Raw genomic sequence first — 17500 nt, 5'->3', positions numbered from 1 at the left:
TTTGTGTGACGCGTCCTTTAGGAATCAATGAGCTTGCAGCTGAGAGACAAAATAAAATAACTTTTTCTTTCAGGCTTAATAATTGTGGAGCCTCCAGGGAGCCAATGACCCTAAACAACAGGACCTATAAACCCAGGCATAGCCACAGGCAGCTCATGTGGTCTGGGGTCCTTCCACTTCCTGGTTTGTAGGTGAATTCTGGTACGAAGACGTGTGACGTGTGACAACTCAAACTGTGTTTAGACCGTAGTCAGAGCCTTGACGTGCCACTCACATCTTCAGCTCTGCATAGAGGGCAGCAGCTGTAGCCTTTGGTTCTCCATGAACACTCCTGATGTGTTCAGGTGGAGTCCAGACTGTGGGAGACTGCTGCACCGAGACAACTGGGAGCCTTTTGCACAACATGGCCATCGGCGTGCGTCAGCGGCTGTTTGAGGGTTTTAATGCTTTTCTAACAGATTTCCCTCATTTGACGCTGCTTTCTGTAAACCTGAGCCAAAGCTCGTGGGCTTAATGTTCTCAAGGAAGCTGTAACTGATCTGCAGTGTTATGATTTATCTTGCATGTTGCCTTCAGCAAACAGTGTGCCGTTGGAAAAGTACTGACATACCACTCCAGGGATAGGTACCTACCACTGAACCACAGCAGCATACCACTCCAGGGATAGGAACCTACCGCTGAAAAACAGCAGCATACCACTCCAGGGATAGGTACCTACCACTGAACCACAGCAGCATACCACTCCAGGGATAGGAACCTACCGCTGAAAAACAGCAGCTTAACACTCCAGGGATAGGTACCTACCACTGAACCACAGCAGCATACCACTCCAGGGATAGGAACCTACCGCTGAAAAACAGCAGCTTAACACTCCAGGGATAGGTACCTACCACTGAACCACAGCAGCATACCACTCCAGGGATAGGTACCTACCACTGAACCACAGCAGCATACCACTCCAGGGATAGGTACCTACCACTGAACAACAGCAGCATACCACTCCAGGGATAGGTACCTACCACTGAACCACAGCAGCATACCACTCCAGGGATAGGTACCTACCACTGAACCACAGCAGCATACCACTCCAGGGATAGGTACCTAACACTGAACCACAGCAGCATACCACTCCAGGGATAGGTACCTACCACTGAACAACAGCAGCATACCACTCCAGGGATAGGTACCTACCACTGAACCACAGCAGCATACCACTCCAGGGATAGGTACCTACCACTGAACAACAGCAGCAGACCAATCCAGGGATAGGTACCTACCACTGAACCACAGCAGCATACCACTCCAGGGATAGGAACCTACCGCTGAAAAACAGCAGCATAACACTCCAGGGATAGGTACATCCCGCTGAAAAACAGCAGCATAACACTCCAGGGATAGGAACCTACCACTGAACAGAATACCATCGGCCACTTTTCGATCTCGGCGCTACTGGTCTGAGGTTATCCTCATGAGTTCAGTTAAGCCGGTCATTAAAGATTTTATGATTTTATTTGTTTTCTTCTAAACATGCAGTACATTGTGAGTTTTGTGATGTAATACTGATGTATTGGATGTCTATTGTTATTATTTTATTTGTTGGGAATTAAATGCAAAAGTATTGGGTTGTATTACCCTTTGTAAACAAACGGTAACATTCTGGCATATACCGTAAAATCACTGTTAAACCCAGTTATCCTACTATCACATAACGTAATCCAGTATACCGTAAGATATCGTAAAAGTAAATTACGGCAGCTTCACCTTAAATAAACAGTAAATTACTGGTGTCAATGCTGCCAGTAAGTTACCGTTATTTTACGGTGAAATTGTTTAGAGTGTTCAGTCGATGTCATGCTTGAGAAAGTAAATGAAAGTAAATGAAATGAAGTACTCGTGAAATAAAACAACCTCCTGCTCTCCCACCTCGTGTCTTCATTCATGATCTCAGAAGAGAAGACGGTTCTCCTGCGTTACTGTTGTGGTAAAGGAGCCAAACTGTGGCTTTAATATGTGTCACTGAAGTCAAACCTGAAGTCGTACCTTCAGCAGGTTGGCAGCAGGAGCGAACCATTCGTCTGTAGCAAAAATAACCTGGAAGAACACAACACAACACGCTATATATCAATAACTACCACAAGATGTAAATATGGACGATACAGCTGCAGGACTCCAAGTATTAAAGGACTAGTTCTCCATCGTGGGATGAAGGCTCATTCACTCTCATGTTGGATTCAGATTAGTGCAGACTGATAACACTCTCATGTCTGTACAGTAAGAATAGAGCTACAGACAGTTAGCTTAGCTTAGCACAAGAACTACTCGCAACATGTGGCCTGACCCCTGGGTCTGGACCCACTGAAGAGGTTCAAACTAGCTCCACCTTGAACATGCTGCTCTAACATCGATGCATAGACATAAACAGTATATTCATATGATTAGCATGTGCACACATCTGGATAAAATGCTTTTAGGTACCGGTGGTTGTTGATAATATTATTATTATATTATTAATATAAGATATAACTTTATTGTCTTGCATCACCCGCTCTGAAGAATAAACAGAGTATCATAAAAATAGGAAACATAAAAATGTGCCAGGTCACCAACCATCAGAAGACAGGACACACACGTGTGCATGTATTCACACGTGTGCATTCAGTGAATCCATCAGAGAGTATCTCTGCAGCTCCATTACAGTGACTCACCTTCCCACCGACCGCCTCACAGGCCAGATCATTGGACTGCAGGAAGTCCAGCTCTGCTGCTGCCTTCACTGCTGCTCTCCTCTCGGCCATGGTCACACTCCACTGGAGCTTCCACTGAAATATCAAGAGAAGTGTTGAAGCAGCTGAAGCACAAAGTTCACCGGCTGTTTGTTTAGACAGAGCGAGGGGTCACTGACCTCATGCACCAGCAGCCTCGTCTGTTTTAGGAGGTTTGTTCTTTAGTGAACACGTCCGGCTGATTGTTGACCTTTATCCTTAATGAAAGAGACAGACAGGTAGCAGCTGGTTCTGAGTGGACTCAGGTGAGTGAGGACTGAGAGAACACCCGGGCCTAACTCACTAACTCACTAACTCTCTAACTCACTAACTCTCTAACTCACTGACTCACTGACTCACTAACTCACTGACTCACTGACTCACTAACTCACTAACTCTCTAACTCTCAAACTCACTAACTCTCTAACTCACTAACTCACTAACTCTCTAACTCACTAACTCACTAACTCTAACTCTCTAACTCACTAACTCTCTAACTCACTAACTCACTAACTCTCTAACTCTCTAACTCACTAACTCTCTAACTCTCACTCACTAACTCACTAACTCTAACTCACTAACTCACTAACTCACTAACTCTCTAACTCTCACTCACTAACTCTCTAACTCTCACTCACTAACTCACTAACTCTAACTCACTAACTCACTAACTCACTAACTCACTCACCCTCTAACTCACTAATTCACTAACTCATGAACTCACTAGCTCACTAACTCACTAACTCTCTAACTCACTAACTCTCTAACTCACTAACTCTCTAACTCTTTAACTCACTAACTCTCTAACTCACTAACTCTCTAACTCACTAACTCACTAACTCTAACTCAGAGTTCAGGGGTTCTAATCATTACTTAATTAGTTATATGAGTTATAACTATTGATCAGGTCCATTTTGAAATGAGTTTGAAGCCTTTGATGTTTGATTCATGGCCTGTGGGATTCAGTGAAACAGTCAGTGTTGTAACAACACTTGTAGGACGAAGAGGAAATGATTTAATCTAAGACGTCAAACCACTTCTGACATTCTCTACATGTTTCACTGATGATGTGAGCTCAGATTAAAATCTACATGGTGTTGAGTTTCAACCAGTAAAACATGCAAACATGCTGACACCTACCACCTCTGATAGGCTGACATCTACCACCTCTGATAGGCTGACATCTACCACCTCTGATAGGCTGACATCTACCACCTCTGATAGGCTGACATCTACCACCTCTGATAGGCTGACATCTACCACCTGTTGGACAGGTTTTGACGTCACACTGGTTTTATTTTAGACTTGGACTCTGACGTGATGAGGGTGTGACGGCGTCCTCACATCAAATGCACAAAGACACCAGGACTGACAGGAGGACCTGAGCAGCTTCTTCTCTCCAGTGGATCGTGTCTGTAAACTGACCTGAAGTCAGTTCAGCAGGTGAGAATCCTACCAGAGGAATCTGTACATGTTTGATCATCAGGATCACTTTGATCACTACGTGTTGTTTCTCTGTTTCACTGGACGGTAGAAATGGTTCTTGATGCTGATTGGCTGTTTCAAAACATCTATTTGATGCTTGCAGGTATAAATATTCTTCAGAACTTCTATCTGAGATAAATAACAGTGATTTGAAAATGATTTGCATGTTTTACTGGTTGAAACTCAACACCATGTAGATTTTAATCTGAGCTCACATCATCAGTGAAACATCTAGAGCACAGGTGTCAAACTCAAGGCCCGCGGGCCGAATACGGCCCGCCACGTCATTTATTTTAATTTTTTAAATTTTGGAAAAGAAATTTAAAGTTAGACTTGGAAATAAAAGTATCCCCATGGTCGAAATTCTGAGATAGCATGTTGTCTGTGTACCGACATTAAAACTATCACAACAGGTGGACAGGAGAGGGAACAGCCCGTAAAGAGGTTTTCCAACAAGTGATTGAGTTGAAAAAGATCGACAAATAATCCCAAAATGTCCACGAAGAGAAACATTGATGCAGAGGGAAGAAAATGTAATTTAAGATGGGAAAGCGAATACATGTCTGTGCTTCAGGGAGGAAAACGGGTCTGTCTTCTGTGTTATGATGCGTGTCGGTGATGAAGGATACAATTCACGTCGGCATTTTGACACCAAACACGGAGCTAAATTTAGCCTCCAAGAAAAACATCAAATTGTCCAAGAATTAAAAGGCAGAGTGCAATCACAGCAGAATATATTTACAGAAGCTACAGCCCAGTGCTGCTAAAGGTATGTGAGCAGGTGAGCTCCGACCAGATACAGACTTTTACAAATGTCAGTTTGTGAAGAAACACCATCGCAGACCGAGTTCAGGAACTAGCAGCAATCTAACAACACAGCTAGCTAAGAGACGAGCAGGTACTCGTCTTCTTCATTAGCTGTTGATGAAAGCACAGACAACACGGACACAGAGCATCTATCAGTGTTTATAAGACCTGATCTCAGTGAGGAGCTCTTGGATGTAGCTGCCATGTGCGGGACGACGACAGGGACATTAGTGATGCAGAGAGGTGACAAAAATAGCTTTGAACAAAGTTAATGTAATAACTTGTGTTTGATATTTGTCTTTGTTATTTTCTTTAAAAGTTTGATAGAGTAATGTGGGTTTCTTAACCCTAAATTAAAATGATTTATGTTATAATAACAGAAATGTGCTTAAATATCATTTTACATTTATATAACTGCATGTACAATATTTTTACACTTGAATAAACAATAATCAAAAGCAGAGACAGTTATTTAACAATATGTTAGGAGTAGTTACAGTTATACAGTCTTACAGTTACAACCGGCCCTTTGAGGGAAACCATGATGCTGATGTGGCCCGGAGTGAAAATGAGTTTGACACCCCTGATCTAGAGAATGTCAGAAGTGGTTTGACAGCTTAGATTAAATCATTTCCTCTTCATCCTACAAGTGTTGTTACAACACGGACTGTTTCACTGAATCCCACAGGCCATGAATCAAACATCAAAGGGTTCAAACTCATTTAAAAATGGACCTGATCAATAGTTAAAACTCATGCAACTAAGTTAGTCATGAATTTTTGTGCAGTGTTTCAATTTCTGGATGTAAAAACTAATTTTGGAAGAGCACTGAATTTGTGCCTGAACACATTGAGTCAGAGTTCAGGATTAGTTAAATCAGAGTTCAGGATTAGTTAAGTCAGAGTTCAGGGTTCGTTAAGTCAGAGTTCAGGATTAGTTAAATCAGAGTTCAGGATTAGTTAAATCAGAGTTCAGGATTAGTTAAGTCAGAGTTCAGGATTAGTTAAGTCAGAGTTCAGGATTAGTTAAGTCAGAGTTCAGGATTAGTTAAATCAGAGTTCAGGATTAGTTAAATCAGAGTTCAGGATTAGTTAAGTCAGAGTTCAGGATTAGTTAAATCAGAGTTCAGGATTAGTTAAATCAGAGTTCAGGGTTAGTTAAGTCAGAGTTCAGGATGTTCTGCTTCGTCCATCTGAGTGTTCAGGAGTTTCTGGCTGCTCTTCATGTCCATCTGACCTTCATCAACGCTGGAGTCAATCTGCTGACAGAAGAACAAACAACCTCCTCTTGGTTAAAAGTCTTCAGAAACAAATCAAAACCAAAACCTCTCCACCTGAGTGCTGTGGACAAGGCCTTACAGAGTCCAAATGGACACCTGGACTTGTTCCTCCGCTTCCTCCTGGGTCTTTCACTGGAGACCAATCAGGAACGCCTACGAGGTCTGCTGACACAGACAGGAAGTAGCTCACAGACCAATCAGGAAACAGTCCAGTACATCAAGAAGAAGATCAGTAAGAATGTCTCCAGAGAAAAGCATCAATCTGTTCCACTGTCTGAATGAACTGAATGATGGTTCTCTAGTGGAGGAGATCCAACAGTCCCTGAGTTCAGGACGTCTCTCCACAGATGAACTGTCTCCTGCTCAGTGGTCAGCTCTGGTCTTCATCTTACTGACATCAGAAAAAGATCTCGATGTGTTTGATTTGAAGAAATACTCTGCTTCAGAGGAGGCTCTTCTGAGGCTGCTGCCAGTGACCAAAGCCTCCAACAAAGCTCTGTAGGTGGATACACTACGGATACATTAACATTACTAAATATGTTTGATATTTTACTTTGATTTAACATTTTGTTTGTATTAATCCCTGTTCCTCCCCTAGGCTGAGTGACTGTAACCTCTCACAGAGAAGCTGTGAAGCTCTGTCCTCAGTCCTCAGCTCCCAGTCCTGTAGTCTGAAAGAGCTGGACCTGAGTGACAACAACCTGAAGGACAAAGGAGTGAAGCTGCTTTCTGCTGGACTGGAGAGTCCAGACTGTACACTTGAAACTCTCAGGCGAGGATCAGGTGATTTACTACAAAGATGACGAAGTGGTCCAAGTGTCTGATCTACTAAGTTCATGGTGGTGTTACCAACATGTTACTGTGGGATAACAATGTCTGCTAGTGTCTCTGCTAATATGCATTTGGAAATAATGGTGTAAAGTGAATGGTGAACTGGCCACTACCCTGCTCGGGATCAAAGTGTTGGATGGCTTGTCCAACCAACATGAACATCCTTTGGCCCACCTGCTTTCAGGGAACCAGGACGGTTTAAGTCGTGCTTTTAGTTTGTTAGAGCAATCTACTCCACTGGAATCACTTATTTCACTGTAATAATGATTTAAAATGTCACAACAGTGACAGGATTTACACTAAATGTCTGTTTACAAAAGAAGATGAAACCAAAATGAAAGCCACTCATGTTCATGATGAAAATAATGATTCATTGTGTATCGATATGATAAACTCTGTGTGTTGTTTTGTGTGTTTGCAGTCTGTCATGGTGTAAGATCACAGAGGAAGGCTGTTCTTCTCTGGACTCAGCTCTGAAGTCAAACCCCTCCCATCTGAGAGAACTGGATCTGAGTCACACCAACCTGTAGGATTCAGGAGTGAAGCTGCTGAGTGGTTTTCTGGAGAGTCCACATTGTAGACTGAAGACTCTGAGGTGGGTTCACTGTCTGCTGCTAGTGCAGCACCTTCATGTTTCATCAATAACTCTATTTGATTTATCTACGTATAGATCCATAAAGTGATACATTTTCTGGTAATATGTTCCACTTCACATCAGCTGCCTCGTTGTCTGCATGTCATCCTCTACAATCATGAAATGTACAACTTGTCTGGCTTCATCCTGCTGTTGGATGGATTACTGAACAGGCCTACCGGGCACAGGCCCAGGGGCCCAAAGTGTCAGGGGCCCCCTGACCTTCACCTACAAGATGTCACTCTATGAGACACAAAAAGACTACAAAGAGACACAAAAAGACTACAACGAGACAAAAAATCACTCGAATCCGAGAATTCTATGTAAGATAGTCGACTTGGTGGTCACCCCCCCCCCCCCCCCCCCTGTCAAGATGCCTCACAAGAGATGTGTCAGCAGTTTTTATACTTTAGAAACAGAGTCGAGCACATCAGGCAACAAATTACCCCCCCCCCACACCGTGTCTTACATGTCAGGAGGGATATTAGTTATTTTAGCAGCTTTAAACCTGTTTCTCTGTCCTTTTTAGCTGAAATCATTTCCTGTATGACATCAACCACGTGCAGTCTGGATTCTATACCAACTACATTTCTTACAGAGGTTATTAATACAGTTGGTCCCAGTATTTTATGGATTGTTAACAGCTCATTAGCAACAGGAACTGTTCCATCAACTCTTAAACATGCTGTGGTCCAACCTCTTTTAAAGAAACCTAATCTTGATTCTTCTGTTCTTAGACATTTTAGACCCATTTCTAAACTTCTGTTTTTATCTAAAGCTTTAGAGAAAGTGGTTTCAACCCAGCTTTTATCTTTCATGTGTCTTAATAACGTCTTGGAGAAGTTTCAGTCAGGTTTTAGAGCTTTACATAGCACAGAGACCGCCCTCCTCAAGGTATCAATGATCTCCTTTCAGCAGCTCTACTTTAATTCTTTTAGACCTAAGAGCAGCCTTTGACACAGTAGACCATGCCGTTATAATCCACCGTCTTCAAACCTGGGCTGGCATCAAGGACACTGCACTTAGTTGGTTTGATTCTTACCTTCTAGATAGAACCCACTCGGTCACCAGAGGTAATTACTCATCCTCTACATCTCACATCACCTGTGGTGTACCCCAAGGTTCAATCTTAGGTCACATTTTATTCTCCATATACATGCTCCCACTTAGTCACATCATCCAACGTCATGATGTCTCTTTTCATTTCTACGCAGACGACACACAGATATACCTTCCCTTGAGACCTGATGACCCCAGAAGCCTAGCTGCTGTTTTAATATCTTAATGACATCAACTGTTGGATGGCACAACATCTTCAACTCAATAACTCAAAATCAGAACTCATAATATTTAGTCCCCCAAACCCTATCACTCCCATTAAAGGGCCCTTGGCTCCCTGTCCGTTAACATAAAGTCCACTGTCAGAAACTTAGGAGTAGTTTTGATTCAGATTTAAGCTTCAAACCACAAATCACTAAAGTTGTCCAGTCCTGTTTTCTTCAAATTAGAACCATCTCTAAAATCAAACCACTCCTCTCACCCTGAGCTGGAGAAAGTCCTTCATGCATTCATCTTTAGAAGACTGGACTACTGAAACTCCTCCTTCTCTCTGGCATCAACCAGAAGTCTCTCTCTCTCTCCTCCGACTAGTTCAGAAGGCAGCAGCTCTGCTTCTCTCTGGTTCTAACAGACTACATAGGGGAGACTGTGGCTCACTGGATTAAGAGGGTTGTCTGGTAACCGCAGGGTCAATGGTTCAATCCTTGACTGGGATGTGTCGAAGTGTCCCTGAGCAAGACACTGAACCCCTAACGGCTCATTGGCAGCCCACTGCTCCCTATATACAGGGATGGGTCAAATGCAGAGACAAATTTCCCCTTCCGTGATCAATATAGTATAATTAATTTAATTAAAATTAAATCACATCACCCCAATCCTGCTTCTCTCCACTGGCTCCCTGTTGGTTTTAGAATTGATTTAAAGATTTTACTGATCACTTTTAAAGCACGTCTGGGTCTGGCCCCAACATATATAGAGGAGATGTTGACCCCCTATGATCCAGCTGGCAGCCTCAGGTCCTCAGGTGGGGGGTGCTTCTGTCTGTTCCAAAGTCGCGGCTCAAACTAAAGGTGAACGTGTTTTTGCCATCAGGACCCCTCGGCTTTGGAACGAGCTGCCTGAGGAGATGAGGCTCTCAGGATCACTAATCTCTTTTAAATCACTTCTTAAAACACATTTTTACAGACTGGCTTTTATGTCATGTCGTCTCTTTTCTGTTTTACTTTTATTTGTTGATCTTACTAAATTATCTAATTCATCTTTTGATTTCATTAATTTTATTCATTTCATTAATTTTTATATTATTATAATTTTTTTCACATTGACTGTCTCACTGAGCTTTCTGTCCTTTGGCCCACCTGCTGTCAGGGAACCAGGACGGTTTAAGTCGTGCTTTTAGTTTGTTACAGCAATCTACTCCACTGGAATCACTTATTTCACTGTAATAATGATTTAAAATGTCACAACAGTGACAGGATTTACACTAAATGTCTGTTTACTAAAGAAGATGAAACCAAAATGAAAGCCACTCATGTTCATGATGAAAATAATGATTCATTGTGTATCGATATAAGAAACTCTGTGTGTTGTTTTGTGTGTTTGCAGTCTGTCAGACTGTGAGATCACAGAGGAAGGCTGTTCTTCTCTGGTCTCAGCTCTGAAGTCAAACCCCTCCCATCCGAGAGAACTGGATCTGAGTCACAACAACCTGAAGGATTCAGGAGTGAAGCTTCTGTCTGATCTTAAGAAGAGTCCACATTGTAGACTGGAGACTCTGAGGTCAGTAGAGGGTTGGAGTCAGTCCGTGCTGGTTTCAGCAGTATTGTACCAAACACAGATCCACAGGCTTCATGATTGGACGAGAGAGAGAGAGAGAGAGAGAGAGAGAGAGAGTGCAGTCAGCCAATCAGATGAGCAGAAGCTTGTTGTGATTGTGTGTTTGAGTCGATGTGTTGTTGTTCACGTCTACAGGAAGTGAAGCTTGTTAACAGCTGACGGCATCACCAGATGTTTAGAGACAGTGGTCCTCATTCATCAAACTATCAAACTATTGATCAGTTCATCTTAGTCACAGCTCTGAGATCAGTCTGACTGAAGCCTGCACATCACTGCTCTCACTTCATAGAACCAGCGTTACATTTAGTAACCTCTGCTGATGTTCTACTGCTCAGTCTTTGTAGGAACATGTGGAACCTTTAACATCTTATATGTGTCTGTCCTTTTGTCTTTAGTTTTGTCCTCATATTTTTACAACAGACTCCATATTTACATGTTTGACATTAAATATTTCACAGTCGATGAAATGTGACGGAGACTCTTTGAGCTCTGATGCTGTGTTCACACCAAACACAAAGCTAATGTTAGCATCGTGGGAGTTTGATCAAGAGGGGGGGAGGGGCTTACCTCCATGTAGCCAATCATCAGTCAGGGCTGAAATAAGCTCTAGTGCTGCTTTGTACGAGTTGAGGAAGTCCCAGATATCTGATGAAACCAAAGTCCATCATGTGTGGTTCATCACATCATGTGGAGGAGTATTCACTGTATCTATCAGACACTCGTCGGCTGCTTTACTACAGCTGTATGAACCCAGAATAAACACATTCAGCTGTGATTTAACTTCAACAAACATTCAGAAGATGCTGAAATAATATTTAATGATGTTGATTTGTAAGAAGTCTGAATTCATGCTTTGTCAGGTCTGTCCACAAGATGACAAGCTAACAGCTGTTAAGATGGTTGTTTTCTGAATGGAGTCTGGATCAATCAATGCTAAGCTAACATTGTAGCTGCTCCATCATCTAGGCGTACATAGGTCAGCGTGGTTATTGTTTGTTCCATAGACAGTCTGTGGTTCACACTCATACATTCATACACAGTCTGGTCTCTGTACTAAGATGAGGTATCGTAGAGCTCTGGGTGAACACAGACGGATACAAGATGTTTATCCTCCATTTGTGATTCAACAGCGTCAGGACGTCAGATGAAGGAGGAGGATCTAACGCTGAAAGGCTTTAACCACACAGCCTCACGTGTGTCTCTTACTCCGTTGGAAATATTTCAGTTCTCATCACGTCTTTCGCCTCATTGGCTCAAATCTACGTCTATCAGCGTCTTTGCATTGACTTTGTATGTAATGGCGTCGTGTTGAACATCCGCTCGGTGTTTGTTGTGAACGCAGCGTAACAGGGTTAGATCCATCTTCACAGTGAGCAGTGAACACCTCTCTGCTTCTGCAGTCATGATGCGTTCAGGACTCTCAGCACTTTATTTCAGTGGAACCTGCAGAGTCAACAGACCGGAGGTCCAAAGAGTCTGCAGGTGTGTGAGCTTGGAGCTCAGTGTAGGTTAACATGAGAGCTGAGAGGAAGCTGCTCTTTCTACTGGATGTGCTGTCACTGACTGACAGCTGATGAAGGGAGTCTCTGGAAACACTCGTCCATCTCTTCTCTTCTTCTTCTCTCATCAGATGGAAGTAATCTGATGTCAGCTGAGTCCTGGTGATCCAGAGAGCATCTGGAGACTGGAGACTGCTCCACCACCTCCACCTGGATTCTATGTTGTGTGTTAAACACCAGAAGACTTTTAAAGACTAAAGTCTGACACCCTCTCACATGTAGAGACATTGGTCTCATATAACAACAGGTTTACTCTTATTTAGGCTCGAGGACCTTTTGAAATTCTACTGATTATTTTTGTTGGGGTTCTTATTTGTTGTCTGCCGCTTCAGCTCAAACTCCCGTGAGCTGGAATGAGGTAGAAAAATGAAACTTGGATCAATAACTGGAAATGATGTTCATGTGCTTCTGAATAAATATGACTCCAATCGGCCACATGGTGGCGCTGTAATCAACCTCCCAAAATGTGATTCTTGAAAAGCCACGCCCCTCACACCAGAAGTCCCACTGACTGTAAGTTTGACGCCCATGTTCAGCTCAGTCTGCTCTACTGAACAGAGTGTTGGAGCGTATACAGATGTTTGCTATCTCCTCCTAAACCTTACCTCTGTTTGCTACCAGATGTTCTGAGGATCATTGTTGCTCAAACACTGTCAAAGGTTACCAACATCTTGAGGATAACTTGTAAACCTGGTGATGAAATGAACACATTAATAATATCACTGTCTCATGTAGAGCACAACATCTACTACATGTGTGTATTCTGTCACATTAATGTGCTGCAGATGTTTTCTGATGACATGAACGACAATATCTGAGTCTTTCAGTTGTAACCCCGGCGCTGTGAAGCAGACTTGGCTTGTTTTCTTTAGTTCTGCTTTAGACTCATGAAGTCTTGATGCATTTAAGTTTTATTCTACTCAGTGAGTTACTATTGATTTCTCTCAATGAATCTCTCATGATTTTACTTCTTTGATTTCTATTATTGCTGAGTGGTCATTTAATGATGATGATGTTTTAGTGACTCTCAGTCATTTATTGATGTGATATCAGACATGCTCTGTGAAGCATCACTGGCTGAGATGATTTAATGAGATAATCTTGGTTTGACACACTTTGCTCTGATCAGCAAAGGAAACAGGATGTGAGGTCACATGCTGTCACCATGGTAACTGTTTAGGAGACATCCTGACTGATGTTCACCAGGAAGACCAGACAGGAACCTGAGAGACAAGAGTTAACTTAAAGAAGTCTCATGAACTGTAAGACCACGTAAACAGCTTCATCAGTGATGTACTGATGTTTAGTTGTGACCATATAAGGACCAGGAGGTTAAAGACGCTCCAAGTAAAAAGGTAGAAACAGGAGACAACACACAATCAGAGCTTTTGGGTTTATTCAGGTGTTTCTAGCTTTGAGTCTTTTTGACGAGGATTATTTTGTGATTTGAACTTTTGAATTTTGTCTTTTCTTTTCTTTTGATATTGTCCATTTTTGTGACTTTTAATCTTCTTTTTATTGTATAAACCAAATAAAACTGGTTTGTATTCTGTACATTCAGACCAGAGTGCAGTGCTGCTGGTCTCTGAGGGTGTCTGCGTCGTCTCCATGAGGTCAGAGAGCTCTTCTCCTGAGAGGCTGACAGCGCTGAATGATTGATATGAATATGAATAACAGAGCTGCTACAAGCTGAGCTTCAATGCTGTTCTTCAGTCTCATGTGATTCACTAACTCGTTGGCTCAGATAGTGTTGATGCTCTGCTGGTTTATCATGCTTGGTGTTCATGTGATTACAGGACTTAGACATAACTCTTGTGTTTGTGGTGAAGCAGTAGGGGTCAGATTGGGACCTGATTTGAGGGTGTTGGGGTCAGAGTCCTGAAGCTGACCTTCATAACCGAGGGAGGATCCCAACCCCACAGGGTTCCTCCTCCTGTGGTGGCCTTTTAAACAGGTCCATCCTGGACTACTTCCAGTCCTCCACCACCTGTTGCGCACACAAGCCGTTGATATCCGGCTGTCGGGGAGGCCGACTTCTTAGTCTGAAATAAGTGATGCAGCAGCAGCTAGTGTTTTAGGAAGGAAGCCTTTAAGTTACATAAGAATGCAGGTCTGATACGAGCCCACCTTGACCTGAGGGTGTTCTGTGAGTAGAGTTAGTAAAGCCAGAGAACAGGCCAGACTGCAACAGATGCTCATAGTGAGCTGAAGGCGTTCCAAAATGAAACTCCTTCTCACACGTTGGTGTTCATGGAGGATTCACCGTTTACATACAAACTGAGATCAATCTGATGAATAGGACTCAAACCAGCTCAGTGCGGTTCCTTTATCAAAGGTTCTAGTCTCTGTTGCAGGATGTGATGGTCAATGGTGTTGAAAACAGCACTAAGGTCTAACAAGACCAGAACAGAGACAAGTCCTCTGTCTGATGCCACTAGAATATCTTTACTCATGTTCACCAGTCGTGTCTCTGTGCTGTGATGCTCTCTAAATCCTGACTGGAAATCCTCAAATAAACTATTGTTCTGGAGAAAGTCACACAACTGATTCAGGACTACTTTCTCAAGGACCTGAGAGAGGAAGGGAAGGTTAGAGACCGGTCTCTAGTGAGCCAAGTCTAGTGGACTAAGAACTAGAAGAAGCATTCAGAGATCTATTGTTGTTAGGCTCACAGTAACACTTCACTCTTTACCACCATGAGTAATCTTCACTGCCTTTACAATGAATTCTCAACACTACGTGCTTTACATGCATTATAGATATTTAGTGCAGGAAGCAACAGCTCATAAAACGTCCATTTCTTCAGTTCATGACAGTCTCACGGTATCCTGTCCCGGACTTAAGGAGTCCTGTGAGTTTCAGGGTCCTGGGGGGCTGTGAGAAGGGGGGGAGGGGCGGAGGCCGAGCCGAGAGGTGTCGATCCTTATTCCTCTCCCTCATGAAGTAAACGGTGAATCAACGCTGATGCTCTGCACATGACTCGAGTGTTCTCCACATATTCATACATGTGTTTGTGATCCAGATGTTATTTGATCTGAGGCAAACACCCAGTCAGTGTCAGAGACGTCACACATCACATGGTGTAGTTCTACCAGCTGTCCACCAGGTGGCCCCATCTAACATCAGTGAACTACAGATCAGCATCATCAGCTGCTGTCACTTATCCTCTGATGAGCAGCAGGACAGAGTGAAGCTGAAGATCAGCCTCACGGCTGTAAGCTCCTCTACATGTACATCTGTGTATGACTCATGTTATTAACGTGTGGAATCACGTTTGTTTTTGTTCTTCTGGGAACTTTAACAATCAACATGTGACACACACTTCATGTTGTAGGTCAGTTATGGTCACATGAAGACGACTACTTTCTTTACCAGCTTTCATGCTGTGATCAAAGTTCTGTGTTAAATGTCTGACGAGGAGAAAACGGTAAATGTTGCTCATGTTTCTCTGATCTGAAGAGGTTTTATTTAATCTGTATTTCAGAGGATATTTCATCAGACTGTCTCTTCACTGAGTATATTATCACAACATCTTCATCTTGTCCAGTGTGGAACCATCGTCACCACTTCCTGTTCTCACTCATCAAGTGTGTTTCTGTCTCGTTACATTTATTGAGTTCAATCAGCAGAAGCTTCTATACTTTTACTTCAGTGTTTTAAATGTAATGAATAGTTTGTGGTCTGATGACAGCATGAGATGTGAGGATTCACCTCCTAGAGAAGAGATCCACGAGTACAGTCCCTTTACCGCTCATATCTAGCTGGTAACGCTCCAACTGCTGCAGCAGCTGCGCTTCCTTCCTCCCCATAGAGGTGATGTTCCTCGTCCCTAGAGCCAGTCTGTGAGGTCAGGGGTCAGCCCACTCTGGTCCCCTCCTCTACCTGCTGCCTGGCTCAAAACACAGCTGACCCCGATGCCTGTCCTCGTGAGCGGTGGGCCCGCAGGTTGCGGCACCCCGTAGTTCTTTGGGGTCCTGCCCGGCCGGGCCCCGTGTGTCGAGGCCTGACCACCAGATGCTAACCAGCGAGGTCCCCGTCCAGGTCTGGCTCTAGAAGGGGGCCCTGGTTCCCTTTTTCCTGGCGCGGTGCTGCAGCTCCTGTTTACAGGTTCAGGATAACAACAATAGTTCCATGTGTGTTTGTGTGTATTGGGATACTTCTTTTGTATATAACTTGTACAGTTCTAACAATACATGACAAGCAGATTGTATTTGTTTAAAGATATTATCTATTTATTTAAGTATCAGTACACAAGTAGTATCAGCTTCATGCTCAAGTATCAGCAGTAAAGTACACTAGTATTATTGACTTCATGCAGTTAAAGTACCAGTACTCAGTAAAACATTACTAAGATGATTAATAAATACTCTCTAAGGTCCCACATGAATATTGAAGTACATGGTGTTGCAGCCTTTGGCCCCGCCCCCAGACAGGTGTCAAAGATGTTCTATATTTGAGAAGAGGGAGCACTGACCGTCTGTGTGGAGCTGAAACCAAGTTTCATAGATGAGTCGATCGCAGGAAGAAGTACAAGCAGTAGTGGAATATGATATAGAAGTACTTTTACACAAATACTGTGCTGTGAAGTGTACATCTGTGCTACTTGTACTTTACTTGAGTATTCATATTTTCTACCACTTCCTCTTTATACTGTACTACATCTCAGAGGTACATATTGTACTTTATACTGTACTACACCTCAGAGGTACATGTTGTACTTTATATTGTACTACATCTCAGAGGTACATGTACTTTATACTGTACTACATCGCAGAGGTACATGTTGTACTTTATACTGTACTACATCTCAGAGGTACATATAGTACTTTAAACTGTACTACACCTCAGAGGTACATGTTGTACTTTATACTGTACTACACCTCAGAGGTACATGTTGTACTTTATACTGTACTACATCGCAGAGGTACATGTTGTACTTTATATTGTACTACATCTCAGAGGTACATATAGTACTTTAAACTGTACTACACCTCAGAGGTACATGTTGTACTTTATACTGTACTACACCTCAGAGGTACATGTTGTACTTTATACTGTACTACATCGCAGAGGTACATGTTGTACTTTTTACTTTGTACTTAGTGTGGTAAAGGATCTGAATACTTCTTACACCACTTGAGTACAAGTAGCTCTTGATAAACTATACTTTAAATGTTACTTTTCTTTTGAAGAAAATGTTTTTCAAAATAAAACCGGTGTTTAAATTAGAAAGAGAGGAACTTCCTGG

The 17500-nt window shown here is 42.7% G+C and overlaps 1 protein-coding gene and 1 long non-coding RNA gene across 2 annotated transcripts in view; both read right to left on the bottom strand.

The window, feature by feature from the left end:
- allc (allantoicase) overlaps nucleotides 1-2795 on the bottom strand; it is a 9515-nt gene extending 6720 nt beyond the window's left edge. Inside the window, exons 1-2 of the mRNA XM_076112188.1 lie at nucleotides 2706-2795; nucleotides 2041-2091 (exon numbers count right to left, since the gene is read on the bottom strand). Of these exons, the coding sequence (XP_075968303.1) occupies nucleotides 2041-2091; nucleotides 2706-2795 (141 nt within the window). The remainder of the gene's footprint in view (nucleotides 1-2040; nucleotides 2092-2705) is intronic.
- Nucleotides 2796-16366: 13571 nt separating this feature from the next.
- Nucleotides 16367-17500, bottom strand: part of LOC142971554 (uncharacterized) — a 3883-nt gene continuing 2749 nt past the window's right edge. The window contains exon 3 of the long non-coding RNA XR_012959371.1: nucleotides 16367-17500. This exon is cut by the window's right edge and continues 603 nt beyond it. This is a non-coding gene — a long non-coding RNA (uncharacterized LOC142971554).

Source organism: Anarhichas minor, unplaced genomic scaffold (genome assembly GCF_050575085.1).
Source record: "Anarhichas minor isolate MPS153535 unplaced genomic scaffold, ASM5057508v1 ptg000047l, whole genome shotgun sequence".
In the NCBI taxonomy this organism is placed as follows: domain Eukaryota; kingdom Metazoa; phylum Chordata; class Actinopteri; order Perciformes; family Anarhichadidae; genus Anarhichas; species Anarhichas minor.
Note: the sequence above shows the minus strand (reverse complement) of the source record. Positions and strands in the feature narration are given on the sequence as shown.